We start from the raw sequence: 14,619 nt of genomic DNA on the forward strand, positions 1-14,619 counted from the left end.
AAGAGGCAGGGTCTACAGCTCATTCTGCAAACAACTTTCAACAGGATCTTGTTTGGTGGTGACACATGAGTACTATGTAGTAGGTTGTATCCAGGCTCAGGAAAATCCAACTGCAACAGAGCAGCTGGTGTTCAAGGATTAAGAATGTGCACACCTCATGACATGAATGGTACAGGCCAATGTTGGACAGCACTGCAGACGGACCAGTGTGAAAAAGCATTGAGAGATGGAGTCCAGGGAGGTGAGAATTAGCCCTATGTTGGAAATAAAAAGTGACAAGTAGTAGAGTTGAGAAGGTGGCTAACTGAAGAATGGGGAAGTACAGGCAGAAATGAGGTGTGGCCGCCACTGTGATTGGCACCAAAAGGCTAGTCAGAGAATAGCTTTCTGGCATGATTTGTATACGGCCCTGACATCACGCTCTGCCCCAGGTGCTACTTATCAGGGCCAGACTATGTATGAGTCCTTGCTGTAGTTGGAGTCCTTTCTATTCTGTGAACCTCTCTACTTCACCCCCTTGATGAGCAGCTACGCAGAACCTGGATGATTCAAGTACTAAAGTAAAGACAGGACAGATAAGCAGCCAGCAATGGCCAAAAAGATAGAGCACAAGAAATAAAATTAAATCTTACAAAAAGAACTTCAGAGGAATATCTTGCAAGAATAGCCCATTGTCCTTATAATAACAGTGACCGGGTCAGTAACAGCAATTTCTGGCACAAGCAAGAATGAGGAAATGTTAGCTAGGTGAAGGAAGTAGAACCTGGGGTACACAGGTGCCTTGGATCTGGAAAATTCACCTGGCTATGGAGAGGGTAAACAAGGTGGGATTCATGCCTATAAGACTCCTGACTCTGGATCCATCCCTGCAAGGCAGGGGGTAGCAGGTGCTGGATCTGTCAAGGAGAAGAGACAGCAGTGCTCACACCTCAGCCCTACTAACCACAACACCTACTCCGGGAACTGGGGAAGAAAGCAGTGCCCAGGTCCTGATGTGAGAAGGGGAGACTTGCCAATGGATAAAAAGAAAGGGCAGAGACTAGTTCAGGACACAGGGGTGGGTTTGAGGGCCTTACCCGGGGAGGTTGTAAGTGCCAAGTTCTCCAGCATCACATCATGGTACAGGCATCTCTGAGCCTCGTCAAGGAGACCCCATTCCTCCAAGGAAAAGTTCACGGCCACATCTTCAAAACTCACACTGCCCTGTCGTGATTGGGACAGATGAAATCACAAACAATCCTCTCTCAAGAGGACCTACAATCATTTCCCCTATTTATCTATTCTATGTCTATCCTCCTCCCAATCTCCCCAGTCAGAGGAGAAACTAGGCCCTGGCGCCATTGGTGCTAACTGTCTCCCTATGGGCCCAATGACTACTGGGTCCAGCCGTCAGCAACAAGAGACAGGTGCACAAACAGATATTTAAACTGTGGGCCTGACATAGAGGCATCCAACCCTCCTACCAGGCAATAACCCTGGTGTGATCAAGGTCATGTAAGTCCCAATACCAGGGACCTGGGACCATGAAACATACTCCCTCTCCATGTACACATCACTCTCGAGACTGCACATCCCTCATATTTAGACATGCCCATGGCCACCACCACCTCACCATCCCACTCTATAAGCATCTCCCTGACCTCCCCACACGTTCAAATATTTTTATCACCTCCTTTTTTTAAATAAAGTTTTTCTTAAATTTTTATTTATTTTTTTATTTTTGACTGTGTTGGATCTTTTTTGCTGCGCGCAGGCTTTTCTCTGGTTGAGGCGAGCGGGGGCTACTCTTTGTTGCGCTGCACAGGCTTCTCATTGCAGTGGCTTCTCTTATTGAGCAAGGGCTCTAGGCACACGGGCTTCACTAGTTGTGGCACAAGGGCTCAGTGGTTGTGGCTTGTGGGCTTAGTTGCTCCGTGGCATGTGGGATCTTCCCAGACCAGGGCTCGAACCCATGTCCCCTGCATTGACAGGTGGATTCTTAACTACTGCACAACCAGGGAAGCCCTGATCACCTCCTTTTCACTCCACTGGTGAGGGTGGGATTTCTGCCTAGGGTTAGGGCACCTGACACTGGAAAGATGTTATCAGCAGCATCTTATTAATCATATATATCCACAGCCTGGAATAGGAAGACACCACATTCCATACAGGGCTACATGGAGTTACACTCTGGAAAACAGTGAACAACCAAGAACTGTGAGACGTAAGCTTTGTAGTATCAAGAGGGTAAGGTGCCCCTGGTTCCATGGGAGGATGCAATTTCCTTTTCTGAATAACTCCAAAGGGCTGACAGGGAACTGAAACTCACTACAAAGGGATAAGCAGGAATTACACCTGGTCCCCTTTATAAAAAGCGTTGTTTGATTAGGAGACCTTATCCACTGGAGCAGAGCAAAGTGGGGACCTGCTGCTCAGGCCATTTGAGGTCCTGCCAGTCTCAACACATGTCAAGGAAGCATATAATACTGGGAGTTAATTTTAGGCCTTACACCACAACTTAGCTGACAGCATCCAGAGTATGCTTGGCAAATTCATAAAGGATCCAGTAATTCTCTAGACTTCCATGGCTCCCACTAGCAGTGGCAGTGACAAAATCTTCTATAATGGCCGCCCTGACAGGCTCCATTCCTTACCTCTGACTTAGCCACACAGAATCAACTGTTCATTTCAGATACCCATGGCCCTATTCCACTTCTATGCTATACTTGCTGTTCCCTTAACAAGCACAACTTTCCTCCGTCCACTTAACCCTCATTCAAAGCCTAGCCCATTGGTGGCCCACCCCAGGCCTACTGGTGCTCACATATGATGACATTTTCCCCTGTTCTTATCCTCCAGGCTGAATGAAACATGTCAGAGCATACCAAAGTCATCAAAAAATCCTGGAGCATCCATAGGGAAGTAAGCACCAGCTCCAGCATGACTGTCATCTTGCCTCAATTACTTCTAGGCCTCTGCATCCCTCTCATTTCCATTGGCCACTTAGAATGTCTACTCATCTGCCACACTATGTCGTCCCCAACACAACCTCCCTTTATGGCCACTTACCTTCCTCACTTTTGTTTGTGAAGCCCAATACCATGACCCAAGTACTGAAGCCAGATATTGAGTCCACAGCCCCACCCTCCCTTTCCTGGGCACCTAATAGCTTTACACCGTAACCTGAAGACTGCCCCTCCTTAATGTCACCACAGCTTACTCATCATGGTCCACAGAGTACCGACCACATTTTGGATGTCTCCATCTTAAACCCCTCTGCACATTTCCACACCTATGTGTTCAGCTGCTCCTTTCATGCCTCCACTCAGTGATCTCTGATACACCTCAGACTTTAAACATGGCTAAAACAAAGCTCTTGTTACCCCCAGTGACTATCACTTACTACAGTCTTTCTCATCCCATATGATGGAGTTTTCATCCCTACAGCTGCTAAGGCTGGAAACCCTGGGGTAATCTCTGACTCCTGTTTTACTCCCTCACTGTTCACATTAGAAAAAAATCTAGTTGTCCCTTTTTAAAACATGCATCCAGAATACAACCACTTTTCCTAAGCCACCATTATGGTCCATTAACCCTCGCCTGGACTATGATAGGAGCCTCTACCCTAATTTTCCCCTCCTCTCTCAGCTTCAGTCTCTTCTCCACTTTACAGCCAAATGGAGCCTGTTTATAGACACTGGTAAGAACATCTCTCTCCTCTGATCCAAATCTCCCTTCGCCTCTAGAATAGACATCCATCTTTTCAGGGAACCATTTCTATACTGACTCCTGTCCCTGCTCTTTGTTCTCACCTAAAAGAAAGGAGACCTGTGGTTTCCTGAACAATCCCTGATCAGTTTTACCTCTAAACATCTGGAAATCTTGGAACAAGTTCCTGGAAGAACCCTCCACGCCTGTTTACACTGGTTGCCAATCATGAGAATACCTCTATATAAAGCCTCACATGGATTCAGGGCTATGGGTTTGGAGTTTCTTCAGAGTTCCCAGACTCAAGAATTGGAGGGATAGCATTAAGAGTCCCAGGAAACCACAATTCAGAGAACACAGGAGTGGGGTTTGTGGCCCTGAGGGACTGGGACACGCTCCACCTTCCTGTGTGAATTCCACAAGCACTTCTGCAACCATGGGAACTTGTGCAAAGAGGCAGGGCTCGGAGGAAGGGATCCATGGTGAGGTTCCATGTGCTGATCTCCTCCCTGTACCCTTCCCTGACCCTGGAGCCAGGTGACCTCAGGTTGATGGTCTAATCTCAATGATCAGTGTCCTTACCAGCTGCGTGAGAACCTGAACAAATACTCAACCTCCCAGTACCTAAACGTCGTCATCGCCTCTTTCGTTTTTCCTTTGAACAGCTTTTGGGAAATTTTTAAACTCTGACGTAGATCCTGTATTTCTTTTCTTAAAACTCCCCATGGCTTCTAGAGTTCTAACATTAAGAACCCTCATCCTGCTATTCCAGGCTTTGCTTCACGTTGTTTGTTCCCTGCGGACAGAACATGGTTCCCAGGTTTCCCGAATCCTTCCACCTCAATCCGACCTCCAAGCCTTTGCACCTGCGGTCCCTCCACCTGAAACCTCTCCCACGAGCCATCACACTGTCTGTCTGAAACAGGGCCCCACCCACGACCACCTCACCGTCCAGGACACCGCGGCCTGGGCTACGGGCACGTGAGCAGGCGCCCCGCTTAGTGTCTGGTGGGGTGAGGACGGTGAGGGTTCGGAGGACGAGCGTTTACCTCAGGCGGGTCCCTCAGCGCCGCCGCAGCCATCGGACTCTGTGGGCGGGCGGGGCCGGTAGCGGCGGGAGAGGAGGCAGGACGCGGACACGGCGGTCCCTCTCCCGGGCCTGGCGCTGGGCACCCCGAGAGACATCGCCGAACCTCAGGCCCGCCTCTATGCCACAGGGTCAGCCCCTCCTCTCGCACCTCTTCTTTCCCGTCACCTCCGTCCCTACCCAGCGTTGCGGAGCTGAAACAGACCAAGGCCAATTAAAATGGCCACCTGGAGGAGGAGACAGGAAGTCCCGCCCGACGCTTTGTGCCCAAACAGAAACTCCTTTTTCCTGAGCCTTTATTGGCTCAGGGACTCTGCCTTCGACGCAAGGCATTCTGGGTCATGTAGTTCCCACTTCCAGGAGAAAGGCCAAGATCCACCGCGAGGATGCGCTGGGAAATTGCGTGCGAAACGTCTAAGGGACACTTTGAAAATGGCTAATGAAAGCGAAGGCATCAAGCATTTTCCTTACTTTGCTGTACAGACTGCATTTTAGGGTAAACAAATAGAAAATTAGGAGTTTCTTCTTTATATATGCAGAATTCCTGATAAGAATTAGGTAGAATAGGGACTGGTCTACAGCGCATAAAGTAATGAATTTAATCAATGATCACCAACCAATTACTTCAGCCAAATAACTGCAAGGGACAGCTAACACAACAGATAAAAGTCCAGTGGGGGAAAAATGACATTGGATGAAAAAACCCTAATAACATTTGGACCCACTGTGTGAAGTGTCCAAGAAAATTTAATCGGTCTACCTAAGAAAGAAATGGAAAATTTTATTCAAGCCAAGTAGGATTATAATCCGGGAACACCCTCTCAGAAAGCTCCAAGAACTGTTCTGGTCGTTAAAGGTCAAAGCAGTTATATAGGTTTATAATTATATAGACAGAGGGCTGTACTTTAAATGCCGTAGATAGTTTGCACAATCCAGATCTGTAAGTACAACGTGGTGGGTCATCGTGACGCCATACAAGATCAAGAAGGCATGTTAGCTTTTAAGGAATTTTCTTGTTGGTGCTAGGAGAATGTTGCTCTTTATGGTTGAGCAAGTATTTCTGCCAATGGGGAGGTTTGGTGGATGCATAATGCAGATATACAATGCACAGTAGAGGGGAAAGAGGAGGCCAAAGGGCACAGAAAATTTTTTATGTTTAAATTATCCTTGACTTGCCTCAGAATACAAATTTTTATTGCATCAATCGTTAACTTTGAAAAGCAGAGACACTCAGACTTCAGAGCATCTGTTTGTGATGCAGTCATAAGTCTCAGCCCTGCCTGTGGAGTACAGTGACCAGAGTGAATTTGATCAATGCCTCTGGCTCTAGTTATACATTTATTGGAAGCAATGCAGAACATGTTAGGCCATCAGAGAAATGCAATTAGAAAATGTGGGAAATTATGCCAAATGACCTAGTTATGCCACCATATATATGACAAATATAACAGAAGAATGTAAGACAAATCTTTGAAATAAAAGAGAACTAAGATGCATAATTAAACATAAAATGGGAGTATATTGTTTGTGATTTAAACATAATGATTATGAAAATATAATTTTAGAAAAAGTAGGAAAATTGAATTTCAGTTATTGGTATTTCTGTTAGTATGAAAATGATGTAATTGTCACAATGAAAGAGAATGTGTACTTTATAGACATACTGGAAAGGTTTATAAGTGAGGTGATGTGTCTGGCATTTTCAATGCTGTAAGTTTAGGAACATATTTATGAATTATATATAGAGAAAATGAAACAGTACATATTTATACTGAAATTTGACCTATATATAGCTAAGAATTCTTTTAAAATCATTTGAAATATTATAATTAACAAGAGATTATGGGTATGCATATATGCAATAAAAATTAAAAATCAATATTAATCTTGTAAGAAGATTTCTCCTAATTAAAAATTTAAAGCAAATGTTACTGAAATACAAAAATTTGAAAAACATTAAAACAAAGAAATGTGAAAGAACTGAAGAAAATTAAAAACCGTAGAAATTAAACCAGAAATTATAAAAACCACCTCTAAATAAAAATAGATATAAAGCAAGTTTCTATAAAGGCTATTATGAATAAAAATACTAAAAGAGGTAATTTACTTTATGTATTTCAAACAAAATGCTAGTGTTTCAGAGCTTATTAGTTAAAGCTTACTTAAAGGGATGACAAAAGTATTTATTAGAAGAAATTATAAATATATCCAACAGCTTATTCTGGCAGAGAAAATCGTAGTGGGGTTAACAGTACATAGTAGTGAGCCTGGAAACACACCTTACTGATATGTACATATTGAATAATTTAAGGGGGCATATATATATTAAACTTGATTATCAATTTGGACAGAAAATATATAATGTAATGAAATATTAAAATAGATTAAAACTTGAGATGGAAAAAATATTTTCAAATTGGAAATAATTTAATCAAACCTACACATGAAAAATCATATCTGTATGGATTGGGTAAAAATTTTCTCAGTGATGGGACTTCCCTGGTGGTGCAGTGGTTAAGAATCCTCCTGCCAATGCAGAGGACACAGGTTCGAGCCCTGGTCCGCGAAGATCCCACATGCTGCAGAGCAACTAAGCCCGTGCACCACAACTACTGAGCCTGCACTCTAGAGCCTGCGAGCCACAACTACTGAGCCTGCACACCTAGAGCCTGTGCTCCACAACAAGAGAAGCCGCCACAATAAGAAGCCTGCACACCACGATGAAGAGTAGCCTCCACTCGCCGCAACTAGAGAATCCCGTGCATAGCAACAAAGACCCAATGCAGCCATAAATAAATTAATTAAATTAAAATTTTTTCTCAGTATTTTAATTTATATAGCATTCTATAAAATTGAACAAAACTAGCAAATTGGTAGTACAATAAAAATACTAGAGTAAGAGAATTATAAAAAGGAAAAAAATGGAAATAGTTTATATAAAACCTTTGAAATGAATTTAAGTCATATACAAGCAGCATTATTTGTTTTGTATGAGGCGTAACAAAACTTGTTTTATTTAAAGAGACAAGGGCCTGCAAATTCTAAACTTGCTCTCATTATTGTACACATTGCCCTTTACAAACTGCAGTTTTTTTTAGATAACAAAGCCTCTTAAATTTCCCCTGATTAGAGAAGTTCTATGTGAGCACAAATAAGGTGTAATCAAGAAAACTTCACTCTCCACAAAATGATTGAAAGATACCTGTCAGTGTGTGTGATCAGGATATGATTTGTTAGAACAAACCGTCTCATGACTTCGAGATAATGAACTAGATACCTACAGATTCACCACTGAATCATCAGAGATCTTTCCAGAGAGAGGAGGCAAAATATTAATAATAATGAAGATATTATTTATATATAAAACATGCCATCATACAAGATAACCTTTAGCTTTGAGATTCTTTACATCCCTGATTATCTTGCTCTTTGTATCTTACAATCTTTTATTCACATGTTTTTTAAGTGTGCCTTGCTTTCACGAAATCTGAAAGGAAGTTTTAACACTTGCACTCATCAAAGACATCTTAGTAAAACACTCCTACAGATTTCATTTGCAAATCATGCTCCCAAAAGATAAAAAATGCATATCCAACAATTGACATAAATGTCCACTCAAAAACTGAATAAAATACAGTCTTCTTACTCTTCGTGGGGAGCAAAGCTCTTAGAATGGACATTGTGAGGCTCAATGTGTTTGGTCAGCAATAAGAGCAAGTATAATCCAGACAGGTTGTAGAGGAAATATGGATACTAGGCAGCCTTAAAGCAAGTAGATGAGGTGGCACCATGCCTCTTGGTCCCTCAGAATGCATCCCTTTTGTATCTCTTTGTCAGTATTTGTGTTTCAATCCCAGAAAGCAGATTTTTCCCCCATATAACGTTTCTTATTGAATTTTCTGAGATATGGTCTATTTCTTCTAAGAATATGACATGTATCTGGGAATAGTGCTTACTTACCAAATTTACATTTGTTGCCAGGATGGCCAAAATATCGGCATCTGTGTATGGGGTAAAAAGTGGGCATCCAAACAAGAGATAAAGGTTTTTAATTCCACAATCTCATCTCCTTGCTGGGCAGTGATTATTATTTCACCTGTAAATGCAGTGGCAGTGTCTGCAAGGGGACTCAAGAATATCTCTGAAAAATATTTGTAGAGTGAGCAAATTACAGAAAGTTATTAATGTTGATTAATGGAGTCATCCATTAAGCACTGTGGAAATCACTAGAAGAGAAAAGGACTTGTGAAACCTGAGAAGACGTAAATCTCAATGGGTGATAAATGAAGGACAGTGAGTCCTAAAATGTGAGAGAATTAAGTTGAGTCCATGGTTATGCTGGAGACTTGGCTACCATGAAATTCTTGTTTCCACAAAGTGTGAATCCTTTCCATTCATGACAATCCTGGGAAAACAAACTTGAGAAAAAGAAATAGTAAGGTGAGAGCAGAAAGAGGTAGAAGAATGGAAGGAAAGCTATGGCATCATGTTTTATTCCATCAATAATCATTTACTAAACATCTCATCTGGCTCAGAGGCTCACCTAGATAAGAGTTATACATCAGCAACCAAAGAAATGTGTTCTCATGCAGCCTTCAATCCAACTCTTTATTGAAGGAATAGTCAATACATCACAAAGAAAATATTCTATATTATAGTAATTATAATTATAAGTAATATAGTAATCTATATTATAGTAATTACTAATTATAGTAATTATTCTATATTATAGTAATTATAAGTATAGTAATTCTATATTATAGTAATTATGACAAAGAGATACAAAATCACAAAGAAAATATTCTATATTATAGTAATTATAAGGTGACAGGTGGTGTGGAAATATAAAAGAGCAGCAATGAGGAATGCAGGCATGTGGAGTCTGAGGATTTCAGTAGGAAATAGAGGTGTCAGAGATGTTCTCATACTGCAGATAATATTCGAGCAAATATTTAATGGAGAGGAGAGAGTGACAAGGATACATCAGAAAGATGTTCCATGGAGAAGAACTAGCCAGTACACTTTCCCAAGGGTAGTTGTTTGCCTGGAGTGCCAGACCACTCATATGACCATTGTGCCAGTTCCAGGGTGCTAGAGATATTTTCTGGTATGTGTGTTTTTGTTTTGTTTAATTTTTATTGGAGTATGCTTTACAATGTTGTGTTAGCCTCCACTGACAACAAAATGACTCTTCCATACACAGATATCCCCTCCCTTTTGGACGTCCCTCCCATTTAGGTTACCACAGTGCATTAGGTAGAGTTTCCTGTGCTATACAGTATGTTCCCATCAGTTGTCTATTTTATACATAGTAACAATAATGTATATGTGTCAATCCCAGTCTCCCAATTCCTCCCTCCCCACCCCTTTTCCCCTTGGTATCCATACATTTGTTCTCTACGTCTATGTCTCTATTTCTGCTTTGCAAATAAAATCTATACCATCTTTCTAGATTCCACATATATACGTTATTATATGATATTTGTTTTTCTGACTTACTTCACTCTGTATGACACTCTCTAGGTCCATCCTTGTCTCCAAAAATGATCCAATTTAATTCCTTTTTATGGCTGAGGTGGTGTGTTTTAATATACTGTAAAATACAGTAAAAATATGTTGGTCTCTACCACTAGTTCCTGCCACCAAGCTCTGAAATCCCTTGGAATTTCATTTTATTTCTTTTTCTTCTCTGATTGCTGTGGCTAGGACTTCCAAAACTATGTTGAATAAAAGTGGCAAGAGTGGGCATCCTTGTCTTCGATTAAATGCTTTCAGCTTTTCACTGTTGAGTATGATACCAGTTGTGGGCTTATATGACCTTTATTATGTTGAGGTATGTACCCTCTATGCCCATTTTCTAGAGAGTTTTTATCGTAATGGGTGTTGAATTTTGTCAAAAGCTTTTTCTGCATTCTATTGAGATGATCATATGATTTTTATTCTTCAAAGTGTTAATGTGGTATATCACATTGATTGATTTGTGGATATCCAACCATCCTTTCTTCCCTGGAATAAATTCCACTTGATCATGGTGTATGATCCTTTTAATGTATTGTTGGATTTGGTTTGCTAATATTGTGTTAAGGATTTTTGCATATATATTCATCAGTGATATTGGCCTGTAATTTTCTCTTTTTGTGATATCTTTGTCTTGTTTTGGTATTGTAGTGAGGTTGGCCTTGTAGAATGGGTTCAAAAGTGTTCCTGCTGTAAGTTTTGGGGAATAGTTTGAGAAGCATAGGTGTTAACTCTTCTCTGAACTTCTGGTAGAATTCACCTGTGAAGCCATTTGGTCCTGAACTTCTGTTTGTTGGTAGTTTTTTAAAATTGCTGATTCAATTTCATTACTGGTTAATTGGTCCATTCATATTTTCTATTTTTTCCTTGTTCAGTCTTGAGTGTACATTCTAGGAATTAATCCATTTCTTCTAGGTTGTCCATTTTATTGGCATATAGTTGTTGATATTAATCTCATGATCCTTTGTATTTCTGTTGTGTCAGTTGAAACTTCTTCTTCATTTCTGATTTTATGGATTTTGGACTTCTTTTTTCCTTGATGAGTGTGGCTAAAGATTTATCAATTTTATTTTTCTTTTCAAAGAACCTTCTCTGACCATAACTTTTCCTACTTGTCAAGTATCTTTTTTGACCACAATGCTATGAGACTAGAAATCAACTACAAGAAAAAGAAAAAAAAAACTGCAAAAAACACAAACACATGGAGACTAAATAATATGCTAACAACCAATGGATCACTGAAGAAATCAAAGAAATAAAAAAAAATATCAGGAGTTCTCTAGTGGCCTAGTGGATAGGATTCCAGGCTTTCACTGCTGTGGCCTTGTCGGGAAATCACTTGTCAGGAAACTGAGATCCCTCAAGCTGCCCAGTGTGGCAAAAAAAAAAAAAAAATTCTATAGGCAAATGAAAACAAAAACAAAACAATCCAAAATCTATGGGATATAGCTAAAGCAGTCCAAAGTGGGAAGTTTATAGTGATACAAGCCTACCTCAGGAAAACAAAAAAAATCTCAAACAACCTAAACTTACACCTAAAGGAACTATTAAAAGAACAAACAAAACCCAAATTTAGTAGAAGAAAGAAATAATAAAGATCAGGGCAGAAATAGAGACTAAAAAAAAATTGAAAAGGTCAATGAAACTGAAATTTTGTCAGTTTCTTAACAACAAAAAATTCACCTACCATCTGACTCAGGAATTATACTCACAAATCTTAGTTCAAAAGAAATGAAACACATTTCCACATGAAGACTAGCTATAAATGTCTGCAGCAGCTTTATCTTTAACATCCCCAAGCTGGAAACAACTCAACTATCAATAACAAGTGAATTGAGACAGGTGAATGGCATGTAACTGATATTCAGCTGATCCAGTTGGGGACCCAGGTTGGCTGTCTCTGGCATCTGTACTATTGAACTACAACGCTTCACAACACTGCTCTAGAAGGTGCCAAGTTCACGCATGTTGATAATGAGGATAATGATGACGATGATGGTGGTATCAACAGGAGCAGTGATGGCAACAGAGATCATACCTCAGACCTGCACAGTCAGGAAGTAACAGACTGGTCAGTTTTCATACATGAACCCATTTAGACAAACAATAGTACTGTGACATAAATACCATATTACCCCATTCTGTCAAGGACTCTAAGCCAGGGAGAGGTTCAGAAACTTGCCTGGGGCCATACAGCCTGTGAGAAGCAGAGTTGGGATTCTCACCAGGAGCTATGGCTCCAGGACTCGGCCTCCTGAGTGCTACACTGAGGAGGAAACAGTGCACAGCCCTGTGTAGGGCCAGCATTCTTGGAGAAGGTAGCCATGTGAGGGGGAGGTGATCTGGAGTATTTAATCCTTGAGAAAGGGATATCTGTGTGAGGGGATGACTTGGGAATTTGACTTGACAAATTCCCAGATTTTGATATTTCATGGACCTGTAAAATTTTTTTAAAAATCAGGAAATCTACATGGTGATTTGGTGCAGAAAGGACATTAACTATCATCTACACTCACTTACATTTCATTTTTAAAAAGGACTTTTAGGGAATTCCCTAACAATCCAGTGGTTAGGCCTCTGTGCTTCCACCACAGGGGGCAGGGGTCCGATCCCTGGTCTGGTCTGGGAACTAAGATCTTGCATGCTGTGCAGCGTGGTCACAAAAAGGACTTTTAGCAGCAAAGAAAGCACAGGTTGGCACCTCATAAAGAAGGCACATCTTCTACGTTGAATAACTTGAGGTTTCTGAGGGACTCACTCAGTGGCTGTATTTTCCTTACTTTGCTGAGAACAGGATATTGGAATTCAAGGAATGGAGTCTGAACAGTGCCTGCAACAAACCTGACACCTGGTCTGTGTTTACAGGAACTTGGCTGTGGCCAGTGTTACAATTCTCTTTTAAATGACCTATATTTTATTTTTCTTATATAGATTGCATCTTAAAAAGAGTATTTGTATCTCTCTGCTAATTGGGAAAACCAGTTTGACTTGGGACAAGTGGAAGTTTACCATGAAAATACAATGAAATCAAAATAATGCTCTGAAGTCCCAGGGACCCCATGAGGTATGCTCACGGGTGCCCCCTCTATTAAAAAGGGATATTAGTTTCATGTCCCTGTTCGGGCACAAAAAATGGGGAGGGGGATATTAGTAACAGTGGGCAATAGAGATCTAGCACTATACCAAGAAGACTTTCTCCTGACAGCAGCAAGGGAAAGAGCAGGGGAAAAGAATTGCTTTCTCAGGGTGTCCAAGCATTCCACTTTATGTCAGATCTGTGCACCCTCTAAAATCATCTCCTGAAGCAGCACAGGAGCATGGTCTAGGCCTTAAGAAACAAGGGACAATGGTGTAGCATTCAGGAGTTACCCCCACCTTTTTTTGTTTTGGCCGTGCTGCGCAGCATGTGGGATCTTACTTCGCCGACCAGGGATCGAACCAGTACCCCGTTCATTGGAAGTGTTTAGTCTCAACTACTGGACCACAAGGGAAGTCACCAGGAGCCTGTTTTAACTGGGATTGTATGGTTTAAGAGGATACCCTGGATGAACTGATGCTAAATGATTCTCAAGAAGTACTGCCTGACTCACCCTCTTCTCTGAAGCAGCCTATCACCCATGACCTTGCTAACTGGACTGAGGGGACACATGACCCAACCAGGCTAGGCTAGTCAGTTCCCCTTCTGTGTAACCTGGAGTGGGGACCTCAGATGTGGTTAGAGTGTGATGGGCACTCAGGTGAGGACTTGTGTTTTTTACCAAAAGACCCTTGGTGCAGACAGAAAGGTTAGAATAGAGGATGTCAGTCCAGAACATGGTGAGGAGTGCAGGGAAGAAGGACAGTGCGTGCCAGTGGTCTTCTCAACCAGCCAATCCTGGACAGAGGGGACAGAACCAAACAGGCAGCAGGTCCATGAATGGAGCAGAGGTGAGCTATTACCCAGTGAGACCAGGAGCACATAGGTCTCCATTATCACCTCCTGGAACCAGGTCCTCTGGGCTGGGCTGTCTCTAGTCCTCCAGGATGAAGGTTACAAATACCTGAAAAAGTCAAACCTCATATTGGGATGTTAGATGGCATCAGAGGCTGTCACTCAAGTCGCTGATGAAGGTGGAGAGACCCAGCCCTGAATCACTGATTCTTGAGGGTTAAGCTCTGTGCTGTGCTCAAAGGAGAGGAAGGTGCGGCCTTTGGACATAATGCAATTGCAGCTGAGAGAAAAACCTCCCATTGGGGAAACCACTAGTAATGACAGACAAGGGCAATCCTGTGAGAACTGTGAGGGCAGGAGGTAAGTGGGGAAATGGTCATGTTGATAATTCCAACAA

The 14,619-nt window shown here is 41.7% G+C and overlaps 2 protein-coding genes across 4 annotated transcripts in view; both read right to left on the bottom strand.

Moving 5' to 3' along the window:
• The window catches only part of LOC132509559 (zinc finger protein 552-like), a 75,172-nt gene extending 70,189 nt beyond the window's left edge, over window positions 1–4,983 (bottom strand). For all 3 annotated transcript variants that reach the window (XM_060130703.1, XM_060130702.1, XM_060130704.1), the window contains exons 1-2: window positions 4,737–4,983; window positions 1,077–1,203 (exon numbers count right to left, since the gene is read on the bottom strand). In XM_060130703.1, the coding sequence (XP_059986686.1) occupies window positions 1,077–1,203; window positions 4,737–4,769 (160 nt within the window). In that variant the 5' untranslated portion in view covers window positions 4,770–4,983. The remainder of the gene's footprint in view (window positions 1–1,076; window positions 1,204–4,736) is intronic.
• A 9,284-nt stretch (window positions 4,984–14,267) lies between these two features.
• LOC132509551 (zinc finger protein 345-like) overlaps window positions 14,268–14,619 on the bottom strand; it is a 38,448-nt gene continuing 38,096 nt past the window's right edge. The window contains exon 5 of the mRNA XM_060130689.1: window positions 14,268–14,331. The gene's annotated coding sequence lies outside the window, so the exon portion shown is untranslated. The remainder of the gene's footprint in view (window positions 14,332–14,619) is intronic.

Source organism: Lagenorhynchus albirostris, chromosome 19, assembly GCF_949774975.1.
Source record: "Lagenorhynchus albirostris chromosome 19, mLagAlb1.1, whole genome shotgun sequence".
Taxonomy (NCBI): Eukaryota; Metazoa; Chordata; class Mammalia; order Artiodactyla; family Delphinidae; genus Lagenorhynchus; species Lagenorhynchus albirostris.